The following is a 20,174-nucleotide window of genomic DNA, read 5'->3' as shown; positions in this document are numbered from 1 at the left end:
TTCCAGGTCACATGAGGACAGCGCGGCGGAGATGGGGTTCATATTTCTGTCACCGGTAGCCAGAGGGAGAGAGAACGAAGCCGAGGAGTAAATGAAAAAATAATCCAAAGCATTTCACTTGTATTCCTCCAGACTTCAAATCACCTACTCTGCAAATTGAAAGGAAAAAGCAGTCCACCTCCTCCCGACAGCCCCTCTAATGGTGTTGTCTTTAAAACCTTTATCACTAATTCATTACTTCTGATTTTCTAGCAGCACGGGCTGAAGCTTTGTCTTCAGTCTAATTGAGAGCCAGCGGCTTCGGGCCCTAATCAGTCAAACCTACTAACAGCTTTCCTCTGGGGAGGATGAAGTCAAAAACAGCATTATTGTACCAGTAGGCCATTTGAAATGTGTGCAACTTCAAATGACTTTAATTTCAGACTCTCCGAGATGGTGATTTGTGGAGTGGGTAAAATGTCAGGCAGTAATGAATGCTGAGGTTTCCCCCAGTTGTCCCTTGTCAGAAAGTAGATGCTGTCATTAAGTGGTGCAACATTCAAATATGCCACATATTCAAGGCAGGTTTTTGAAGGAACTTTCAGAACCCATTCATCCATTCAATCAATAGCAAAAAAAAAAACTTTCAAAGGAGAAAAAAGCTTTTTTCCCTTTTTTCTTTTTGCACTACTTCTCGCTCCATCTCGCCTCACCCCACCCACCTCTCCCCTCACACATGGAAGCATACACAAGCCTAATTAGCTGTGTCGTATCCCTTGATGACTCCGCCATTTCCTCTCCCTGGGAAGATTAACCACCACAACACTAATATCAGCCTCCACATCAACACAATTAGGTGAAGAGTGAAATGTGAGGCATGTTGTCACATCTCCCCGGCTTCACTGGGGCACACAAAAGAGAACTTGACGACAGACAGGCCGCTGTATCTGCAGGTTGGTGAGGCGCTGAGCAGGTGTACTTAGCAACCTAGACTGTCGCCATGGGATGCGGTTAGAACTTGTCCTAGATAATACAATATGGCCAGGTTTATTGTTGGAAGTAGAGGTTATAAAAGAAGCTCAAAGGCCACATTGAACTGAAGACAGACTCCTGTTTTTTTCCCAACTTGGCTTGTCTTTTGATTTGAGTTTCAAGATGACTAAAAATTATTAAAAGAAAAGGAGCAAGTTGAGGTGTCCTTGGTGCTAATAACTCATCTATGCTGTATTTAACTTTATTAATGCATATTTTTAATTTCATTTTGTTAAATTCTGATAACCTCTGTCGGGGTATATGAATCTTTCAGATCAGGGTTAGACCTTTACCCTGTACCTAAGTGATTAAATTAGTCGGTCTGAAAAAAAAATCCAACACCATTGGGCGAAAGCTACACACAGTTGACATGAATGGAATGAGGATATGATTTTACCCGGTCAGGTTCAGGGGTGGTGGTCTATGAAATTCTCAGTAAACCTGTCTCACTCAGCTTCAAGACACACCAAATGTTTTCAACTAAGTTTCAGTGATGAGTTGTAAGGAGAATAAAAACTGAAGAATACCAAGTCAATCCTTCCTATGTCATCCAAGTTCTCCCAAAGTTGTATCCGGGGGCCGAAACCCAAGGAAGTCAGGGGAGGGAGGCATCCATACAGTCTTGTGTGGAGCCTGCTGAAGACAATCCATTGTTTCAAATTGTTTCCAGATGCTCTGCACTTTAAACTGTTGCATTTTCTGGCCATGATTTGTCATTCTTTTAGTCAATCTTGGGGCTTCCCATTAGTTCTCATCAGCCAAGCCACCACCCAGTGCATCCTTGGTGAGCAAGTGAACTTCTGTGACCTTTGGGCGAGACTGCCTTTTCTTCTGTTACAAGAAATCAGTCAACAACTACTGGAAATTTTCTTTTTTTTTTTTTGCGGGGGAACACAACAGTGCTCTGAAACACAAACTAAGAAAAACCCACAATTCCCCATGGTCCTCATGCTGTTTAATAAACAGCTCGTTTATGCCAAGAACACATTTCTAGGAGAGAACACTGAATATTTGTCATTTCATGGGATATTGGCAGGGTAATCTTCAAAATTACATATGAGGCTTAGAAATGAAAATCTACAAAACAGAGGAACTTTAGCTGCATAATGTTCCACCATAATCAACATGATATATTACAGAGTATGACCAGTGGCACTAATGATGTCATTAATTTAAAGGCACAATTTGTCATTTAAATGTAAACCACAGAGTAGCAGCTTCATCATTAAAACTCAAACGCTCAAGTGGAACCTGCAATAACTCATTCATTAACGAGACATAACCTGCACTAGACAGAAACTCAGTCTGACCTGTTCATATTTGCTGATGCCATTTTGTTTACATCATTAAGTATATGTTACATGCAGCGTATTATACAACTTAAACGATTAGTTGATAACAGCTGACAAAAGCAACAACTCATTTCAAGTTATTTTTCAAGCAAAACTGCCAAACATTTGCTGGTTCCTGCTTCTTAATTGTAAAGCTTTTACTCATACAATAGGAAATTCGACAGTTTGGGGATGTTGAACTGATGTTGGACTCTACGCCAGTTAAAATATCACCTTGGGGTTTTGAACCATATCAAAGACATTTTTGACTATTTTGTGACATTTAATAATTGATTATAATGAATCGATTAATTGGGAAAATAATGATCAAATTAGTCAAAAATGAAATTAATTGTTCGGCACAACCATATCATTGCAGACTTGAATTACACTCCTACTACATCACTAGAGAAACGTAAGAGTCTGTTTTCATCAAGATGTTAATGAGAAAATCTAATGATGTACACTCTAATTACAGCTATAATGTATATTCTCTAAAATAAAATACTAACTGGGTCTCTAAGAAAATGGCAGACGTGATATAAAGTTTGTTTCTTAAAGCACCAAATAGTTCAGAGACAGGGAGAAGATGCCACAGTGACAACATAAAGTCTTGTCTTGTCATGTCCTGTGATGTTGACAAAAATATCTGGATCAGCCTTCAAAGATTGTTGTTGCTGGATCCTTGCGTTGCGTGATGTTTTCATTTAAACCTGACCACCTAAATGTTCCCTGGCTGGGAAAACTCTTCTTCGCTCAGCAAAGAATAGACACGGACAGGAAGAGAGAGATATCCTTACAATCGAATATGCTGTCAACTGACATTAGAGCACACAGCAGATATTTACAGCTTTCTGGAAACATCTGTAGGCTCATAGAGGACTGTCAGGCAGGCAGGGTAAACAACATGCTTACTAGCATCTCACACCCCCATGCTAACCAGGCCTGTCAATCACATGAGTCAAGCTAGAGGCTGTGATTCAGATGTGGATGAAAGAAGTACAACAGTCTGGCAAGCAGCTACACCACATGAGTGAAAAAATATGGCAATTTATTGCAGAAGACAAAGTAGAGAGTTTAAGACTCAAAGAAACAAACAAAAACACAACAAATGCTCAGCTAATTGAGATGTTTTGCTTCAAGAACTTCAGCAGATCATTTACTGATAGCTTGAGCAGCAAGTTCAAAAATATGTAACACAAGGGGAAAAAAAAAAAAAAAACAGATGAGAAATCTGCCACTGAACAGAAGCGTACAGAGCAGAGCAGAGAAGAAAGCACGCAAAGTGGAAAACAAGAGAGCTAGAACAGAGGAAACCTAACAAAAGACAAGAGAACATAGTCGGAACACAGTGGAGCCGAGCACAACACACCAGAACAGGCTGTAATTGTGTTGTGCGGGACTGACCCCAGCGCATCCCAGCAGGCATTGCATGATGAATGGGCCTGGCGATGACTACATCCCACATCCCTCCACCTCCTCCTCACATGCTCTTTTCTCTCCCTCTCTTCTCTGTCGCCACTATTAGCCCTCCTTCTGTCCCTCCCTTCGCTCCCCTCCTTTCCCCAAAACCACACTTTATTCAGCTCCTGCCATCCCACAAGATTAATTTGCATTCAGTGCACTTAGTCCTCGTATTGTGCTCTGACACAATGACATATTACAGTGAACAGCACACCTATTAAACATATAGTCTAGCTTGAGGGACGATGCTTTTTTTTTTTTTGCAAGATGGTTATGATAGAGTACAAATGTGTAGCGCAGGAAGTATGAGCGTACAGCTTGATCGGTTACGAACACAGAGAGCCTCTGACACACAAGTCACAGCGGAATCATTACAGGAACAGTTAGATAACCTCGATTAATGATTCACTAGACCTTAACTAATAAACTGGGTCAGATTGTGTTAGCAGTGGAAGCAAGAGGAAAGGGACCTTCAGGTTAGGCTGCATGAGAGGAAATAGCAGCAGCGAGAGCAAGACGGGGAAGAGAGCAAGAAAAAGAAAATTAGAGAGAAAAAAAAAAGCGATAGAGGTGTTGGTGTTACTCCACTATAGGCCCTGAGGAAAGAGACAGTAATGCATGGGAAATGGGCTTTTTCCTCTAGCTTTCGTTGCTCCTGTTGTCCTTCTACTGTTCCGTCGTGCCCAGGTCCAAGGGGAGCAAAAGTGGGAGACCAAATTTAATTTGCTCTGCCGTCTCTAGCCATCACCCTTTGTGCCTGGGGGCAAAAGAAATGGATTCTGGAATTTAAAAAGATGAGTGAAATAAAGAAATAAAACAGGGCACTCAGGAGAAGGCGTCAGAGACAATAGCACAGAGGGTGGTGGAGAGAAATGAGAGCAAAGTTTGGGGGGGGTGCAGAGCAGAGAGTGAGGGACGGTGGGGGGGGGCAGGAAGCTGGGAGAGTGCTATGTGGGCCAGCCAGATATTAACTGTATGGTTATCATAAACCCACTCAGAGGCCGCGCCATCTGGGGAGGCCAAAGGGTTACTCAAACAATCAGATCAGGGTGCTGATAGCAGCCACTGCTGCCAGCACGACGTCCAAACATGGAGGTGGCTGAGGGGTTAACAACCCATTACCTCATCCCACTGTGCTCCCTGGGGAGAAACAGTATGGGGTTTTGGTAGCGGTGTGTGAGTCTTCCTGAGGGCCCAAAGCGCACCTTTGGGCTGTTACTCAATCAAGGGGAGCTCAGAGGAGTGACATCAGCGCAGAGATGAACCCTGTGTGAAGGAGGAAAGTGGGAGAGAAGGGTATGGAGGATGGAGACTGGAGAGGCTGTAGACTACGTGGGAGTCACATTACTCCCCTGCAGCTCTTCTCTACCTGTCACATAAGCACTTTGAGGACTCAACAGTAAAGCCGGAGCCCTGACAACTTCAAACGTCTGCTTTGCTGGGGTAGATCAGAGGCAACAGAGGGATAAAGGGAAGAATAAAGGGAAGAAAGAGGAATCTAAAATGCATCTGGCTTGCTCAATGTGCAGCCTCAACATTGTGTTGTGGGATGTCTTGAATTTCATTATTAGATTCTTGACTCAAATTCATCCGCTGCTCAGTCGCAAAGTAGAAGGAAAAAAAAAACAGGGGGGTGGAGGGCCTCCACCCTGGCCCATTGAGAACCAATGAGCTCTGGTTGAGCGACAGCAGAGAGTTGGGGGCCATTACGGAGAGAAAACAAACACAGACCTCTGGCCAGGCACACACAGTGCGGCGCAGACACCTGTGTCCCATTCACCAAACATATCTGGCCACTTAACACTTCACAGAGGGGGTAGGGTGTTGTTTGTGTTTGCAGGCTCGCACATCCCAGTATGGTTCCTTTAGTTTAGCCTCTTTACCCAAATAACTCCAAGCTTTTCTGTATGGACCAAATGCTTGCGGCTGGAGCACATCCCACTGAGAGCAGACAGCCGTTACACCACCTGACCGCCACAACTGACCCCGTTTGAAGCTGCACCCAGCCTCTGAATGAAACTGGCCAAAACCTGGCAAAACAAAGCTCATTCATCCTGCTGTCATTTGCAGTCTCCAGCCATCCTCCTGTCTAGGTGCCCCAGCTGCGTGTGGACTGACCTCCGGGTTGCCAACACCTGTCCTGCACAGACAGGGACAGGCGCATACACACACACACATGCACACACAGTAAGACACACCAACACACTCACTTTCTCTACCACCCAGGATGGATGAGAGACAGCAGGCTGGGCAGGCACGGCACCGCCTCGGATCAGTGGAGGGATACACTTGGAGCTGCCAGCAGCTAAACCTCAGGTCGGCACCATTACAATTCTTTCCACCTCAGCAATTCAAAATGGAGAAGAGGTATGCCATCAGCTGTGGTCACTCTGCTACGGTGGATTCTCAGTGCCTTGATACAATGTAATGAATTGAAATGGAGATGACCCATAACCCTGGCAATGCACTCATAGTTTCCACCCAAAGATTAAGCTAGATAGCAGGGCTGAGCTGTTTAGATGTAGTGGGGGACGCTCGCATGCCACAATGCTTTGTTTGCAGTGAAGCCAAATGCACTCACAGATGGGAGCCGACTGGACACCAGATGACTTGCTGTGGTGTGGTGGCGTGGTCTGCTTTGGGGCTAAGAGACGAGGGAGAGAGGGAAAAGAGCAGAGAACAGGGACACTGGGCACCAGATGCCCTGCTGAGGTTTACTCCATCCTGTTGTCCTGGTGGGATGCCATACTGGTCCCAAGGGGTATGCTCTCAAGCATCAGGAGAGAGAACAGAGAGAGCGTGCCTGTTTTTTTTAATGTTGTACTGTTATCCTGTATAACAACAATCTCTATCATCATAGACTAACACGGTAAAACTGAAGCCTCTGTGTGACCTCTCGTATGTGGTTGCTCCTCACTTTTCTCACGGTATCACTGCTGATCATGACATCCGCTGTAAACACCATCGCTCACCGGTAAACACTGAACATGGACTCCCTGACAGCATCAGGTCACAGCTGTGATCTTGTATAAGCATCAGAAAGAACGGTCAAAGAGTGCAGGCAAAGACAACTGTTACTCAGATAAAGGACACCAACCATAAACTTAGCTATCAGTTAACACGTACATTTAACTAAAACTAATCCAGAACCGAACAGTTAAACGTGGCTACAGTCATTTTTAGAGGCCAGAGACATGATTTTAACATGTAGTCCATTGTCATATATAGGCAGGTGAATGCGTGTGTGTGTATATATATATATATATGTGTGTGTGTGTGTGTGTGTGTGTGTGTGTGTGTGGCTATATATGTGTGTGTGTTTTACCTACCTAGTAAACTGCTAAGTGTTCATTGTAAGTGTGATCCATGTTAATATGATACTGATAATATAAATACTGAATATTAAGAGCTGTTCCTTATGTCTCAGAATATGTTTAAATATTATACTAAGGAAGCTTCCAATTTGCACTTATGAATTTAACACTTTAAATTCATAAGTGCAAATTTGTACTTTATTTCAATGTGTGTCTCAATGATAAACATGGAAACAGCTCACACTTTCCATTTAAGTCTGCTGTGTACATGTATACAACTTGAGGCGTGCATGAGCGTGTGTGCGTGTGTGTGTGCGTGCACATATCAATTCTACAGAAGGTGAGAGCATTCATGTGTGGTGCAGCCAGACCAAGGCCACCAGACAAGTGGGTAAACATACCCCACCCCCACCATACTCCCACTCCACCTGTCTGCCCTCCATGCTCATATCAGAGAGCTTTTAGCACCAAGCCATAGGGCCAATGATGTCAGGCTAATGTCTGACATTTCTACAGACTGACAGTAACATTTCCACGCACGCTGGCAGAACAGCCTACATCACAGATTTCCTGTTTTCCAGGAATAGTACAAAACTTTGACCCCAATACAACATGTTCAAACTTTCTCTGTATAAATAGTATGTATGTCTCAGTGCAGCACCAAGACAGCAAAGACACATAGCTCTCTAACTCTGAGTCTAGGAAAAAAAAAGAGGCTTCTGAATGACTAAATGGACAAAGAAGGGGAAAAAAAAAATCTAAATCATATCCGATGACTGATAGCACTTATGATGAGGACGGGGTTAGAATATCCTGCAGTGAAGTGGTGCGTTCCCATTACTGCATCTCTCCATCTCTGAAAATGGCTTCATTAACAGACCAGTGCCAAGAGCTCCCTCACCGAGTGTATGAACGTGCTGTACCCCGAGGGTCCACCGGAATGGCTGAGGTGAAGTCCATTAACACCCGACAGCTTGTTTTTTTGACCACTAAATACAACACAGTATTTTTCTGTGTCAGCAGCATAAATAGCTTTTAGCTCAGGAGCTGGGGAGCACAGATTTCTAGGGTTGAAAATTCCACTTCAAGAAGAAAATTAAATAGTATAGGTTGGGTTGCTGATACTGTAGCATCACAGGTGTTGATCTAGACCCAGGTGAATGTGGAAAAATGACATATGACATGCAGTGTCACACAGTTCCCAGAAAGTCATGTAACTAGAAAATATACGTCAAAACTTGTCTGCAGACTAACCAAGCAGGATCTAATGACCTTTTTTGATGTATAGTGAACAACAGTGGAAGCTATTTAGTATAACTTCCACTGTGTGCCTAATCAGAGTACAGTGGACTATTATGCACCAAAGACAATTGAGGGTTTTTCCACTGTGCCATTCATTGTAACCTGTTCAGGATGAGAGTCGTCACCCAGATGCCTAATATGATGTAAATGTCTTCTGCCCGGGATAAATCCATATCACACATAACATATCCTGCTCTTCTGGCATACGTCCCAATCCCTCAGGCAACCAGAGCTAGCTACCTCCGAGTCTATGACATAGCTCTTACTTTCCCAGCACTTATGCTCCAATCATGTGTCACCTGATGAAACGCTACACCCTAGTCACCATTATTCGTCTGGATACAGGAGCCTCTGGAATGTATCGGATTCCTGCCTCAGGGGGTAAGCACCTTGGAAACATGGTCCTAACTCCACCAGCTCGCCTCTCCCAATTCTGCCCCCCCACCCCCCCACCTCCCTTGTCGTCTATCTTTCCATTCAGCGAAATTCCACTAGAGGCCTGCTTGATTTACATCGCCTCATTGCCCATCTAACATGTGCTCACATTCATCTCACAATAGAAGGACATATGAGGGATTGTTTGGAGTTTCTGGGGCTGTTTTCCAGCTGTCTGCTGTCCCCTTTATGTCAAAGTCCCGGGTAAAGCGTAAACATCACAATGAACGCTATCCTTAACCGAACCACTGTTCATGTTGGGTCCACACTAGCTTCCATGCTTGAGAGCAAGCACCGGAGCTTAACCGCAAATTCAAATTGAAAACTATTTTGTCCTGTAGTGCAAGTCCATACAGCACTCAGGCATGTAGTATTGAGTATCTCTGAGTCACTGGCCTGCGTAATTCAGTCTTGGGAATTATGACAGTGGAAAATCATTTCCCTGGGCCGGGGATAGGAGGCCATGGCTAATCGTTCAGTAATCTGATCTGCCTGCATACTGTAGCATTCAGCCGGGCCGCTAGCCTAGCCAGCCAGTCACACATGTGGACACCCCCGGTGCCTGCCAACTATCTGATGGAGGCTAGCACTATTCAAAAACAACTCTCCAGGTTTTCCCGAGGATTACAGATGCTATCGGATCATTTGCTAATACGCGGTGGTGCTGTGCTGTTTGAAATGTATTTACTCTGCTCCTGCTCTCCAATACCCCTCACGATAGCACAGCCTAAGCCAAAAAATGCCACAGCTACATTCCAGGCAGAAAAAGGCACTTCAACACAAACTCAATACTTTACAGGCAACAATGCTACAATCTGCCTCTTGCTTTCTGGCATATTAATCCAAAAACTTGACTTAATGAGGAAACAACTGAGTTTGTCTGTCAAACAGCAGGCTATTTTGGCTACACTTCCAACTGTAGATTCCAGTATCTGGTGAGACCAGTGGTGTTGTAGTGGTATATGAATCAGAAGAACCATAGGGAGCAGTACTGTGGCACAAAGCAGTGCTTATACCCAGCAGAGAGGGTTGGGTTGGGTTGGGGTGGGGTGGGGGGGGTTTTGAGTTTTGGAAAGATGCCTGGCTTCAGCCCCACTCTAAAGAGAGGTCTGCCCCACCACACACACTGAGTGTGGCTACAAGGGGCACTGACATGGAAAAATACAAGATCTGGCATGTTGTTGGGCATCGCAGTTCCCTACAGTTACCTTGTGTAGCATTAAATTTGATAGTATACTTATTGCAGTACAATTAAATTGACATCTTCCTCTGGGTGGAGATAAGTGGCAATAAAGCAGTCAAAGCTGTGACTGACAACACACAACTCTTATTGTTCCCCCATTCAAGCCTAAAATCTCAAAATGATGAATTGTCTGTGATCATGTCTCATTCTGATAAACAGCCAAACACTACTTGGTGACGTGATCTGTCATATTCTGTCGCTCCTACAGTATTATATCAACCTCTGCGTGTAGGCATTGTAACCCAGCCACAGCATTTCAGAGGCATATCTAAGCGAAGAGATGCTGATATATGATCAAATGGCTGCGGCAGCAGTGGCAGCCTTCATCAACTGAAAGCGCTAGATCACAGCATGTTTGGCAGCCAGTGGGAGCAGTCAGATGGAGGGTTAGAACAACCAGACAAACAGTTGGCACGGATAAATAGAACGCAACTTAAGGTTCAGCTCTCCACAAATTTGACAAACAAATGACAGCAGCCACACTCTATTTTTTTTTTAAAATCTAATCTGCAAATGGAATAAGCCCTACATTTTCCCCCTTTTTTTTTGTTTTTGAACGCAGGGTGGAACATGTGATAAACAACACATGGCTTTGGGAACAGCAAAAATGTGAAAGACTTGTGAAATAAATCTCCTGATACATAAAACCAGAAGGACAGCACTTTTCAGTTACAAGAATGTCATCTGCAGCTGGCTGAAATGCAGGGGAAGTCCTTATGACTTTGCCAAATACATTCTGAGTGTGAGTCATTCTCCTTTAGTAATCTCTTACTCACATAGGTGCACGCTTGCAAGCGTGTACACCCCAAGGCAACAGATTTAAGGCAGGTCCTGGACTGCCCCCTTTTTCCCCCCCTACACACCAAGTCAAGTGTTTATAACATTTAATAGATGCAGCTATCTCAGTGGAGACAGACATTTGATCTATCTTACACCACAAAGCAGCCTCACACAGTAATGACAGATCTCACTGAAGAAAAGAGGCTGCATGACCAACAACAAGCCAGCAACAAGCCACATATATAAGCAACATATTAAAACGATTAAAACTGAATGCATGTTTTTAGACTGTGCCTCCAAATCCGTCCTCGACGATCCAAACTGGACAATAATACTGCAAAGTCAGCATTATCCTTTCTGTTTATCTGAGTTTACGGTTAGGACGAAACCGTTTTGAGATCTTACTGAGGAGCAACATTTGTAATGATCGGCATGCAGAGGAATCCTACACAATAACGGAGATGAATCATCTGTCATAACACAGCGTGTTACCGCTGCCGCCGATAATTAACTCAAGTTCCCCGAAATCACTTGGCCAAACTGGAGCGACGCTGAGGCGATCGCAGCATTCCCGTGCTGATCTTTTGTCCACCTCTCTCATGTGCACTGCTCTCAGTTTAGGTGGCAGACAGTCTTATCGACCTTTAATTATAATTTTGCACAGAAAATCGTTTGGCCCCATCACGGCGAGAGAAACAGCGGAGTAACATTTGAGGGTAAATTGGTACATTGTTGCCGACTTGTCAAAGCTAACTTGAGTGCGAGCATTTTGATAATAGTCTGCACATCGCAGCTGCTTCAAAGTTACAAAAACAAGTTGGCCGGTTGTCGCTGGTACCGGGCTGGATAAAGGAATTCCGATATTTAAACCACGGAGCAGAGCAGCCGGACACAGCTCTATCCTGAGCACAAACTTCGACATGACCCGCTTCAACAATAACGTTAGCCTCCTCTCCCCCTCTTGCCCGCTGCCGTACGGACGAGCCGAAAGCTGCACCGAGCCCTCGGCTATATCGTCTGGGCTTTTATGTTTCCAGCCTGGGGAAGAGTCAGGCCGAAAAAACTGGCCTCATTCTCCGTCTGCGCCAGACAACGTTCACTAGCCTGGCCTGGGAGAACCGAGCGGCGGCGGGGCTCTCCGTCGTGTACCAAACGTGAGAAAACACCGCGACGAGACTTGTGCTGTGTCGATGTACTCACCTTGTCTCGAGTCTAGATGGATATGGGACAACACGGACCGGTTTGGTTGGATGCGGGATTGAAGCACGCTGGGCGCATGTCGTCGTCGTTGTCGTCGTCGTCTCGGTTTGCTGTCGGCCGTGATGTGGAAGCAGCACAGCGGACTCGGCTGGGAGAAATCGGGAAATCTGAGAATGCCCCTCTCTTTCTGCAGCTCTATGCACCGGCAGTGGCCCATAACTGTCGACAGGAGGCGCCTGCACAGCACATTTTTGTCTCTGATATGCGCATACATGCATACTACACAACTCCTCAAAGAAATCACTGTGCGATCATATTTCTGCAGGGGCTTATCTGCATCCTCGTTCTTCAGTGGTGAGATGATAGTGGCCTTGGTGTGCTGTGTGTTATTACTCTTCTCGGAATTTAATTGTGCAGTGATACTGGGATTAGAAAGTTTTTTTTTTTTTGATGATTCCTGTTTCTTAGGAACAGGAACTCAGGGGTGGTCATAATGATTTTGATTAGTCACCACATCATTCATATTATACAACTTGAGCCCATGCAGAATCTCTCTCTATATATTTTTGCTATAATTCCCCTAGAGACTAGTTATTTTCCTCTGATACTGCACTACTCTTACTGGACATTTTAATTTAATCTTTTGAAGGTGATATATCTGATCGGATATCTGTAAACGATAAACAATATTTATGGCTTCAAAGAGTGAACAACAAACATTGGTTGAGGACAACAAATGGCCTCTAAATGAACAGAAAACACTGAGGGAATTATACATACACAAGAACACAGGAAATATACCTTAATGAAAACTAATGCCTCAGTGTACCACGTCAACACCATTCTAAGAATATCATTTCTTTGAATAAAGCTCTGAAATGTGGAGCAGCTGTGATGTAGTAGCACACCTACACATCCCCTGACCGTGTGACTCCTGAGGTTGGTGATTTTAATTACGGAGTGGCTAAATCCAAGACAAAGCCATCCTTCAAGACAGCTTTGGCTGTCTCATCCACATCACATGATAGAGGAGACAGGGTCACACGATTCATTAAGACAAAGAAGGCGATGCCCAGAAGGTTTACTTTGGTGTCCCACTAAACGCAGAGCAAAGACACAAACTGGTTATGAGGGAAACATGAGGCCGAGGCCAGTGGAGAATTCAGTTTAACCTTTTTTTTCACAGAAACATGATCACAAGAGCAACTGCTGATCAATAATCAGTGTCACCTTACTGATTAGCACAATGCAGCTGATTATACCTTTAAGTTGCATCTGACTCAGACAACAAAGCAATAGAAGAGAATGGAGATGTTTTTTTTCACATGAGAGAAGTCTAAAGGTAGAGCAGACTTTCCTTTGTGACCCCTTTTATGGCAGCTGCATTATGAAAGAGTTTCCAGCTCTCCAGGCAAGGTGTCTAATCCCTGTCCTTTGACTCCACAACCTCCACAACCTGACCTTAAATAAACATTCGAGGCTTAATGCCCATCCGTAATCTCAAACATCCTTTGCCCCACTAATTGGAGTTTCACACTAAAGACACCCTGACCCGAATCCGAACAGGTGGATAGATAAACTGTAAGTGGACTGCACAATTGGCTTATACAAGCTCACGCACACCAGCCAATCAGTCTGTCTGTCTCTCATACACACATGAAGTGGTGGAAAAAGTACACACATTTTATACCTAAATAAAAGTTGCACTTTCACAGTGCTCTGTTGGAAGTAAAAATCTTGCATTAAAGTCTTATTTTATTCTAAATCTAAAGATTATCCTAAATTAAAATTAAGCAAATAAGGTAGAATTACGTAGAGTGTGAAACAACTCCCCTCCATAGTTTATAATATAAAATCTATGATTATTATTGATGCATTCAGCAGTAGTATTTTAATGTTGTAAATGGTCAGTACAGATTTTGGTTGCTTCACACGGTTTACTTAAGAACACTGCACATTTTATAATATGATCATATGCTTTGAGTGTGAAATCTGAATCTTTAAAGTCACAACTAACCGATACCGAAGAAAATGTACAATGTTCACTTCTGAAACAACTTGGAGTAGAAGTATAAAATAGTATCAACTATAACACTCAAGTGGAGTACAAATAAGCCTACATGAAAAATAGCGCGTCAGTTCACACACATTTTTACACTTAAGCCACAGGTGCCACTTACTTGTGATATACAGCCAATATTACTACTTATTTCCATGTATTTCTTTTTTTCTGTTGGGTTATTGTGTATTATCTTGAAATAGGGCGACACCCTAAGGTGAAACGTGGCTCTCTGGCGCGGTGCATTGTGGACTGACACTTCGCTTGTTTGGCTCACATTCTGCAAAATGGCGACGTCCCTAGGATCCAACACCTACAATAGACAGAACTGGGAAGATGCGGTACGTTTAATTAGCAATACGGTATCCAGGACGGGGAGTACGATTAAAACTTAACAATTTCAGTTACATTTTAGGAATGAACGTGATTGTAAAACCGAGCTGCTTGCCACGAATATGACAGCTTTGCTTGATAGCTAGTTAGCCTTCCGTTAGCTAGTAGTGGAAGCGTGGCTGCTACCTTTTTAGCATGTTGGCATTAGCTACATTGTTGTTAATTTAGAAAAAAAAATATTAACACCAGCTCTGGGCCCAGTAACAGCGGGATATGGTGTTGGACGATATCACCCGAGATGTTGGGCTGAAAGTAATTTGTCTCGGTCACTTAAATATAAACGTGTATTATGTCAAAGTTAGCTGTTGATGCTAATCAGGGCTAGCGCTAACAGGCTAACAACAATAAAACGAAGCTGTGTCAAGAAACCAGCTACTAAGTTGAACTCTTAACAGGCGTATACCGAACCGAACCACTCTGACACATAAACATGTTATTAACTGTTTTTGGATTATGGTTTTGACAGATTAAGATAATTACATAAAGATGCAAATGTAGGAGGCGCTCAGAGAAAACGACCCGCTTCTTTGACGAGGAAGTTAACATTTTAACTCATGGAAATATCAGAGGAATTGTGGCCTTTATTATAAACAGACCTCAGTTATATGCTCTGTTTGTTTCGTTTGAATTACTGTTATCAGCTATCGTATGGAAAAATCGGTCAATGTAATGGAAAACTAGCCACCTGGTGTAGCCTAGCATTTGAGCTAAGTGAAAGTTGTTCCACGATTACCAATTCTTACTTTTCAGTGGTCTATTTGCTCATCAAGCAACTGTATTTTTGAACCGCTTAAAACAGGTTCCTAACCTTTCTATATAAGGCAGCTAGTCAGTTTTCTCTCTGGAGCCTTAACCCAGCGGGGCCTTTGGCCAATGTTGGTTTTTATCAAGTCACCAGAATATAAACTTTGCAACCTTAGACTACGTAGTTGACGTTTGTGCCACAAGAGCTGCTTATATTTAGGTGCTTGGCTGATGCTGTCAGTGTGATAGATTAAGACAAGGTAATTTTCAGCAGCTAGCACTTGGACTGAAACACCATCCTTAAACAGATGGTGAGGTGGGAGTGAGCCAGTCCCATTTCTCTCCCTGTATTCACACATGCAACTTTGCCAGTAGAAAGTGAAACACAGAATGTAGGCCAAGTTACTGCTTCAGAAACTTAAATCAGTGACCTGTTGGATGTATAACAGATATGGTGCATAATTATTTTCTTTTACTAAAGTACCGCCTGTTTTTCTTTGTCTTCCAGGATTTTCCAATTCTGTGTCAGACATGTTTAGGAGAAAATCCTTACATCCGTATGGTGAGTAAGCATTCATCTATCACTGTAATGATAGGAGGTAATTTTTTTGTAGGGTTGATTCCAATAAGTGTGCAGTTTTAAATTCGTTTGTGCCTACTGTTTTACAGACCAAGGAGAAGTATGGGAAAGAGTGCAAGGTATGTTTTATAATGATATTTCAAATCATGGTAATGCAGCACATGACAAAGTTATGCTTAAATTAATAACATTATGTAAGAATATTTATATATTTTCATTCTTTGTCCATCAGATCTGTGCTCGACCCTTTACTGTGTTCCGATGGTGTCCAGGGACACGAATGCGTTTCAAGAAAACAGAGGTCTGTCAGACCTGCAGTAAAATGAAGAATGTTTGTCAGACATGTCTGCTCGACCTGGAGTATGGTGAGTATGTCGGCAGTTTATAGAGGCAGAGAATGAACCCCAAAGTGTTTTCTGTAATTGCGATTTACTTGTCCCCCCCAAACACCTTAACCTGCAGACAATCTGTAGACAATTTATCAGTGTTCCCAAAATGCCTCACATGCAGGCTATGGGTAGACACTAGCTAAGTGCTAACCACAAAGAAGCCTGTAAACGCCTAGACACCCATAAGAGCCTCTGTTCAGACGGGTCTATAGCCAAAAATGAATTAATTTGAAAAGAGTGAAATAAGACGTCCTAATGTGAGATTTACCTAAATTAAAGCTGAGTGATCTTAATCTACCTGGACATGCTGCCCAAGTAGAGCCTATGTATCCTGAAACATATAGCTATGTGAGTTTAATGCTCTCGTCACACTTTGTGTTCTACAGGTTTGCCTATCCAGGTCCGAGACACTGGGCTTGCTATTAAAGATGAGGTTCCTAAGTCGGATGTGAACAAAGAATACTACACACAGAACATGGAGAGAGAGGTATAGTTGCTTTCTGATGATGGAAAAAATATTTTGTCCATATCATACACCTAAGCAGCTGACCCTAGTTTTAGGGGTGTCCTGTTCTTTGTCCCCAGTTTCAAGTCCTTAGATAGTGAGTATCTGTTGCAGTCTGGTCCAGTTTTTGTTGTGATTACTTTTCCTAATGTGTACATCTTTTAAATATAAACTGGGTCCAGAGAGTATTTACATTAAAACATGCAGAGCAGTCTAGACATGTCTGAATTTAATATTTATGCATTAAGAAAATATTACCTGCATCAGTGTTTTCCTTTGAGTTTTGTATATTTTGTGTTGTCCATGAAGAGGAGAGTCATTGTGGATAGGTTTGAAAGGGGTTTAGCTTGTCTTTTTTTTTTTTTTTTAATAAAAATTGGGATTTGTCTGTCTTTGATCTCTCATATATATATTTGGACCTCTGTGTTCCCAGATAGCCAATTCTGACGGCACACGGCCGGTGGGCCAGCTAGGTAAGGCCACGAGCTCTAGTGATATGCTGCTGAAACTGGCCCGTACAACGCCATATTACAAGAGGAACCGACCGCACATCTGCTCCTTTTGGGTGAAGGGAGAGTGTAAGAGAGGGGAGGAGTGTCCCTACAGGTGAGTGACACTTCATAAAACAGGCAACAGTTGCTGTGTATATGGGTCAACAGTGCATGGCAGAGCTGATTGTTCATCTTAATTTTACTTTACTTACATATATTTTTGACATTACTTCTACAGGCAAAGTAGAAATGAGTTTGCTTTTATCTGTTACAGTTGTACTGCCAGCAGCTTCTTGTAACGGTTGTCCTTTCTCACACAGGCACGAGAAGCCCACGGATCCTGATGACCCTCTGGCCGACCAGAACATAAAGGACCGTTACTACGGCATCAATGACCCAGTAGCCGACAAGCTGCTGAAGCGGGCCTCAACTATGCCCCGACTGGACCCACCAGAGGACAAGTCCATCACCACCCTCTACATAGGGGGGTTGGGAGACACTGTCACAGATGGAGATCTCAAGTAAGGATTTCTATTTCACAACAAACTCTTACATAACTTCCTGTGGTCATTGAGAGTGTGTTTTATTTATTTCTAGATGTAATAGAGTATCATTGGCTGTACTGTTATTGTTTACAATTTTATACTCTTAGATGCAGTGATTTGGTCCTATTTGACGTTTTATCTGTGTTATTGCAGGAGTCACTTTTACCAGTTTGGTGAGATACGCACCATTACCATAGTCCAGAGGCAGCAGTGTGCCTTCATTCAGTTTGCCACACGGCAGTCAGCTGAAACGGCTGCTGAGAAGTCCTTCAACAAACTGATCATTAATGGACGGAGGCTCACCGTCAAGTGGGGAAGGTAAGAAGTCGGTCAAGAAGTCAAAATTTTAAACATTAAGGTGTCCATCTCCAGTTTGACCTCCGGACAGTGAATCCATTAACAGCAGCTCATGCAGTCATGTATGGTCTGGATGCTCCTCTTGCCATCTGATAAAATTTCTAAGCTTCTGCACACCCCCACTAAGCAGAGCTACTTTGGAGGAGAGGTAAAGATTTATAGTGATAATTTGCTTATTAACACCAGGCAGCGCTCAGAGAACATGTGTGTTTTAAATTAACAGAAGGGAGTAATGCTGCTATCAAAGTTACAACTGACAGTAAACTGACAGCAGTGCCTTTAAAATATCATTACAGACACTGGTACGAGTTTTACCATGTCAAAGATATACCAATATACTTGACATTTTCTGTTCTGGACGAATTTCTGCTGCTGCACACAATGCATTGCTATTTAACAAAATAAGTGATGTGATCAGTATATATAGTGGGTACGGAAAGTATTCACACCCTCTTAAATTTTTCACTCATGATTCTCATTCTCAAGGTGTGGGGCCTCAGGTGTGTGGCCTTCCTAATCAAGTCCAATCAGTATAATCAAACACAGCTGGACTCCAACGAAGGCGTAGAACAGGGGTGTCCAAGCTGTTCCACAAAGGGCCGGTGTGGCTGCAGGGGTTTGTTCCAACCAAGCAGCAGCACACCAGACTTGAGTCATTTAATCAACTGATCTCAGTCTTCAGACAGTTGATTGGTCACACTGTGTGCTCTTCATTGGTTGGAACAATAAGCTGCAGCCACACGGCTCTTTGTGGAACAGTTTGGACACCCCTGGTGTAGAACCACCTCAAGGATGATCAGAAGAAATGGACAGCACCCGGGTTAAATATATGAGGGTCACAGCAAAGGGTCTGAATACTTATGGCTGTGTGATATTTCAGTTTTTCTTTTTTAATCTGCAAAAATGTCAACAGTTTTGTGTTTCTCTGTCAATATGGGGTGCTGTGTGTACATTAATGAGGAAAAAAATGAACTTTCAAATGATTTTAGCAAACGGCTGCAATATAACAAAGAGTCAAAAATTTAAGGGGGTCTGAATATTTTCCATACCCATTGTACAACTCGTTTGGTTTGTCTTTTTAAGGTCTCAGGCAGCAAGAGGAAAGGAGGGCATCAAAGATGGTGTCAGTGAGATGGGTACTAGGCTTGACCCTGTACCTGGACTGCCTGGAGGTGAGTCTGCAAACACAGGAACGCTTGAATGTGTGTGTGTGCATAGTGTCACAGCCATGTGAGATTAGTCTAAAGTAGTAATGTCTACTTGTGATCATTTTTTCTTGATCATTGAAACATTAGTTCCACCCTGTTGGTATATATTTTCATGTTTATGTCTTTACTCATTTCTCTAATTGTTCTCTAATTTCTCTTTGTGCTGTAGCTCTTCCTCCACCACCAGCTTTGGATGAAGAGGCTCCTGCAAATTACTTCAATCTGGACCCGAGCACCTCTCCTGCTGTCATGAACATTGCTCTGCCCCCGCCTCCAGGCATCAACCCGCCTCCTCCAGGTAAAATTACAACCTTAATCTCTCTGATGCAGCTTATATCACATACATAGTAAAATATGACGCATATTAAATATAACATAGTTATGTAAAATGATTCCATTAACATTATACTGGTCTTATCTTTGGTAATCTGGGATTTATCTGTGTTTTTACACATCTAATTAAAATTATTTCAACACAGTGAGAAATGTTAGATGCCTAATGCTGTATTCTCTCTCTGCTCAATCAGGTTTTGGTCCTCCAATGTTCCACCCCATGGGTCCCATGGCTCCACCTATGCCCCCTCCAATGAGCATGAGACCTCCTGGTCAAATCCACTACCCCTCCCAGGATCCCCAGCGCATGGGTGCCCATGCTGCACATGGCTCACGCCATGGTGATTAGCTGCTAGAGTGAAATCATGGCTGTGATTAGGTGTCATTCTTTTCCTTGAGTCAGACCTGGTCAGGTGCTTTCACTTCAGATGCTGTCAGAGGGCCTGAAACCTGCAGACTACTTCTGGGAGAAATACACTGTATAGAAAAG

At 43.2% G+C, this 20,174-nt stretch overlaps 2 protein-coding genes across 2 annotated transcripts in view; one reads left to right on the top strand and one right to left on the bottom strand.

Moving 5' to 3' along the window:
- The window catches only part of LOC121188360 (bifunctional heparan sulfate N-deacetylase/N-sulfotransferase 1-like), a 41,389-nt gene extending 29,135 nt beyond the window's left edge, over window positions 1-12,254 (bottom strand). The window contains exon 1 of the mRNA XM_041048083.1: window positions 12,081-12,254. The gene's annotated coding sequence lies outside the window, so the exon portion shown is untranslated. The remainder of the gene's footprint in view (window positions 1-12,080) is intronic.
- Window positions 12,255-14,397: 2,143 nt separating this feature from the next.
- rbm22 (RNA binding motif protein 22) lies at window positions 14,398-20,173 on the top strand. The gene is made up of 11 exons (XM_041048369.1): window positions 14,398-14,480; window positions 15,785-15,838; window positions 15,946-15,975; window positions 16,089-16,221; window positions 16,632-16,732; window positions 17,184-17,356; window positions 17,562-17,762; window positions 17,940-18,104; window positions 19,227-19,315; window positions 19,521-19,649; window positions 19,879-20,173. The coding sequence occupies exons 1-11, from the start codon at window positions 14,427-14,429 to the stop codon at window positions 20,031-20,033; spliced, it is 1,284 nt and encodes a 427-aa protein (XP_040904303.1). The 5' UTR covers window positions 14,398-14,426; the 3' UTR covers window positions 20,034-20,173.
- The last annotated feature ends 1 nt before the right edge of the window (window position 20,174 follows it).

Source organism: Toxotes jaculatrix, chromosome 10 (genome assembly GCF_017976425.1).
Source record: "Toxotes jaculatrix isolate fToxJac2 chromosome 10, fToxJac2.pri, whole genome shotgun sequence".
In the NCBI taxonomy this organism is placed as follows: Eukaryota; Metazoa; Chordata; class Actinopteri; family Toxotidae; genus Toxotes; species Toxotes jaculatrix.
This window is presented reverse-complemented; position numbering and strand designations above follow the sequence as displayed.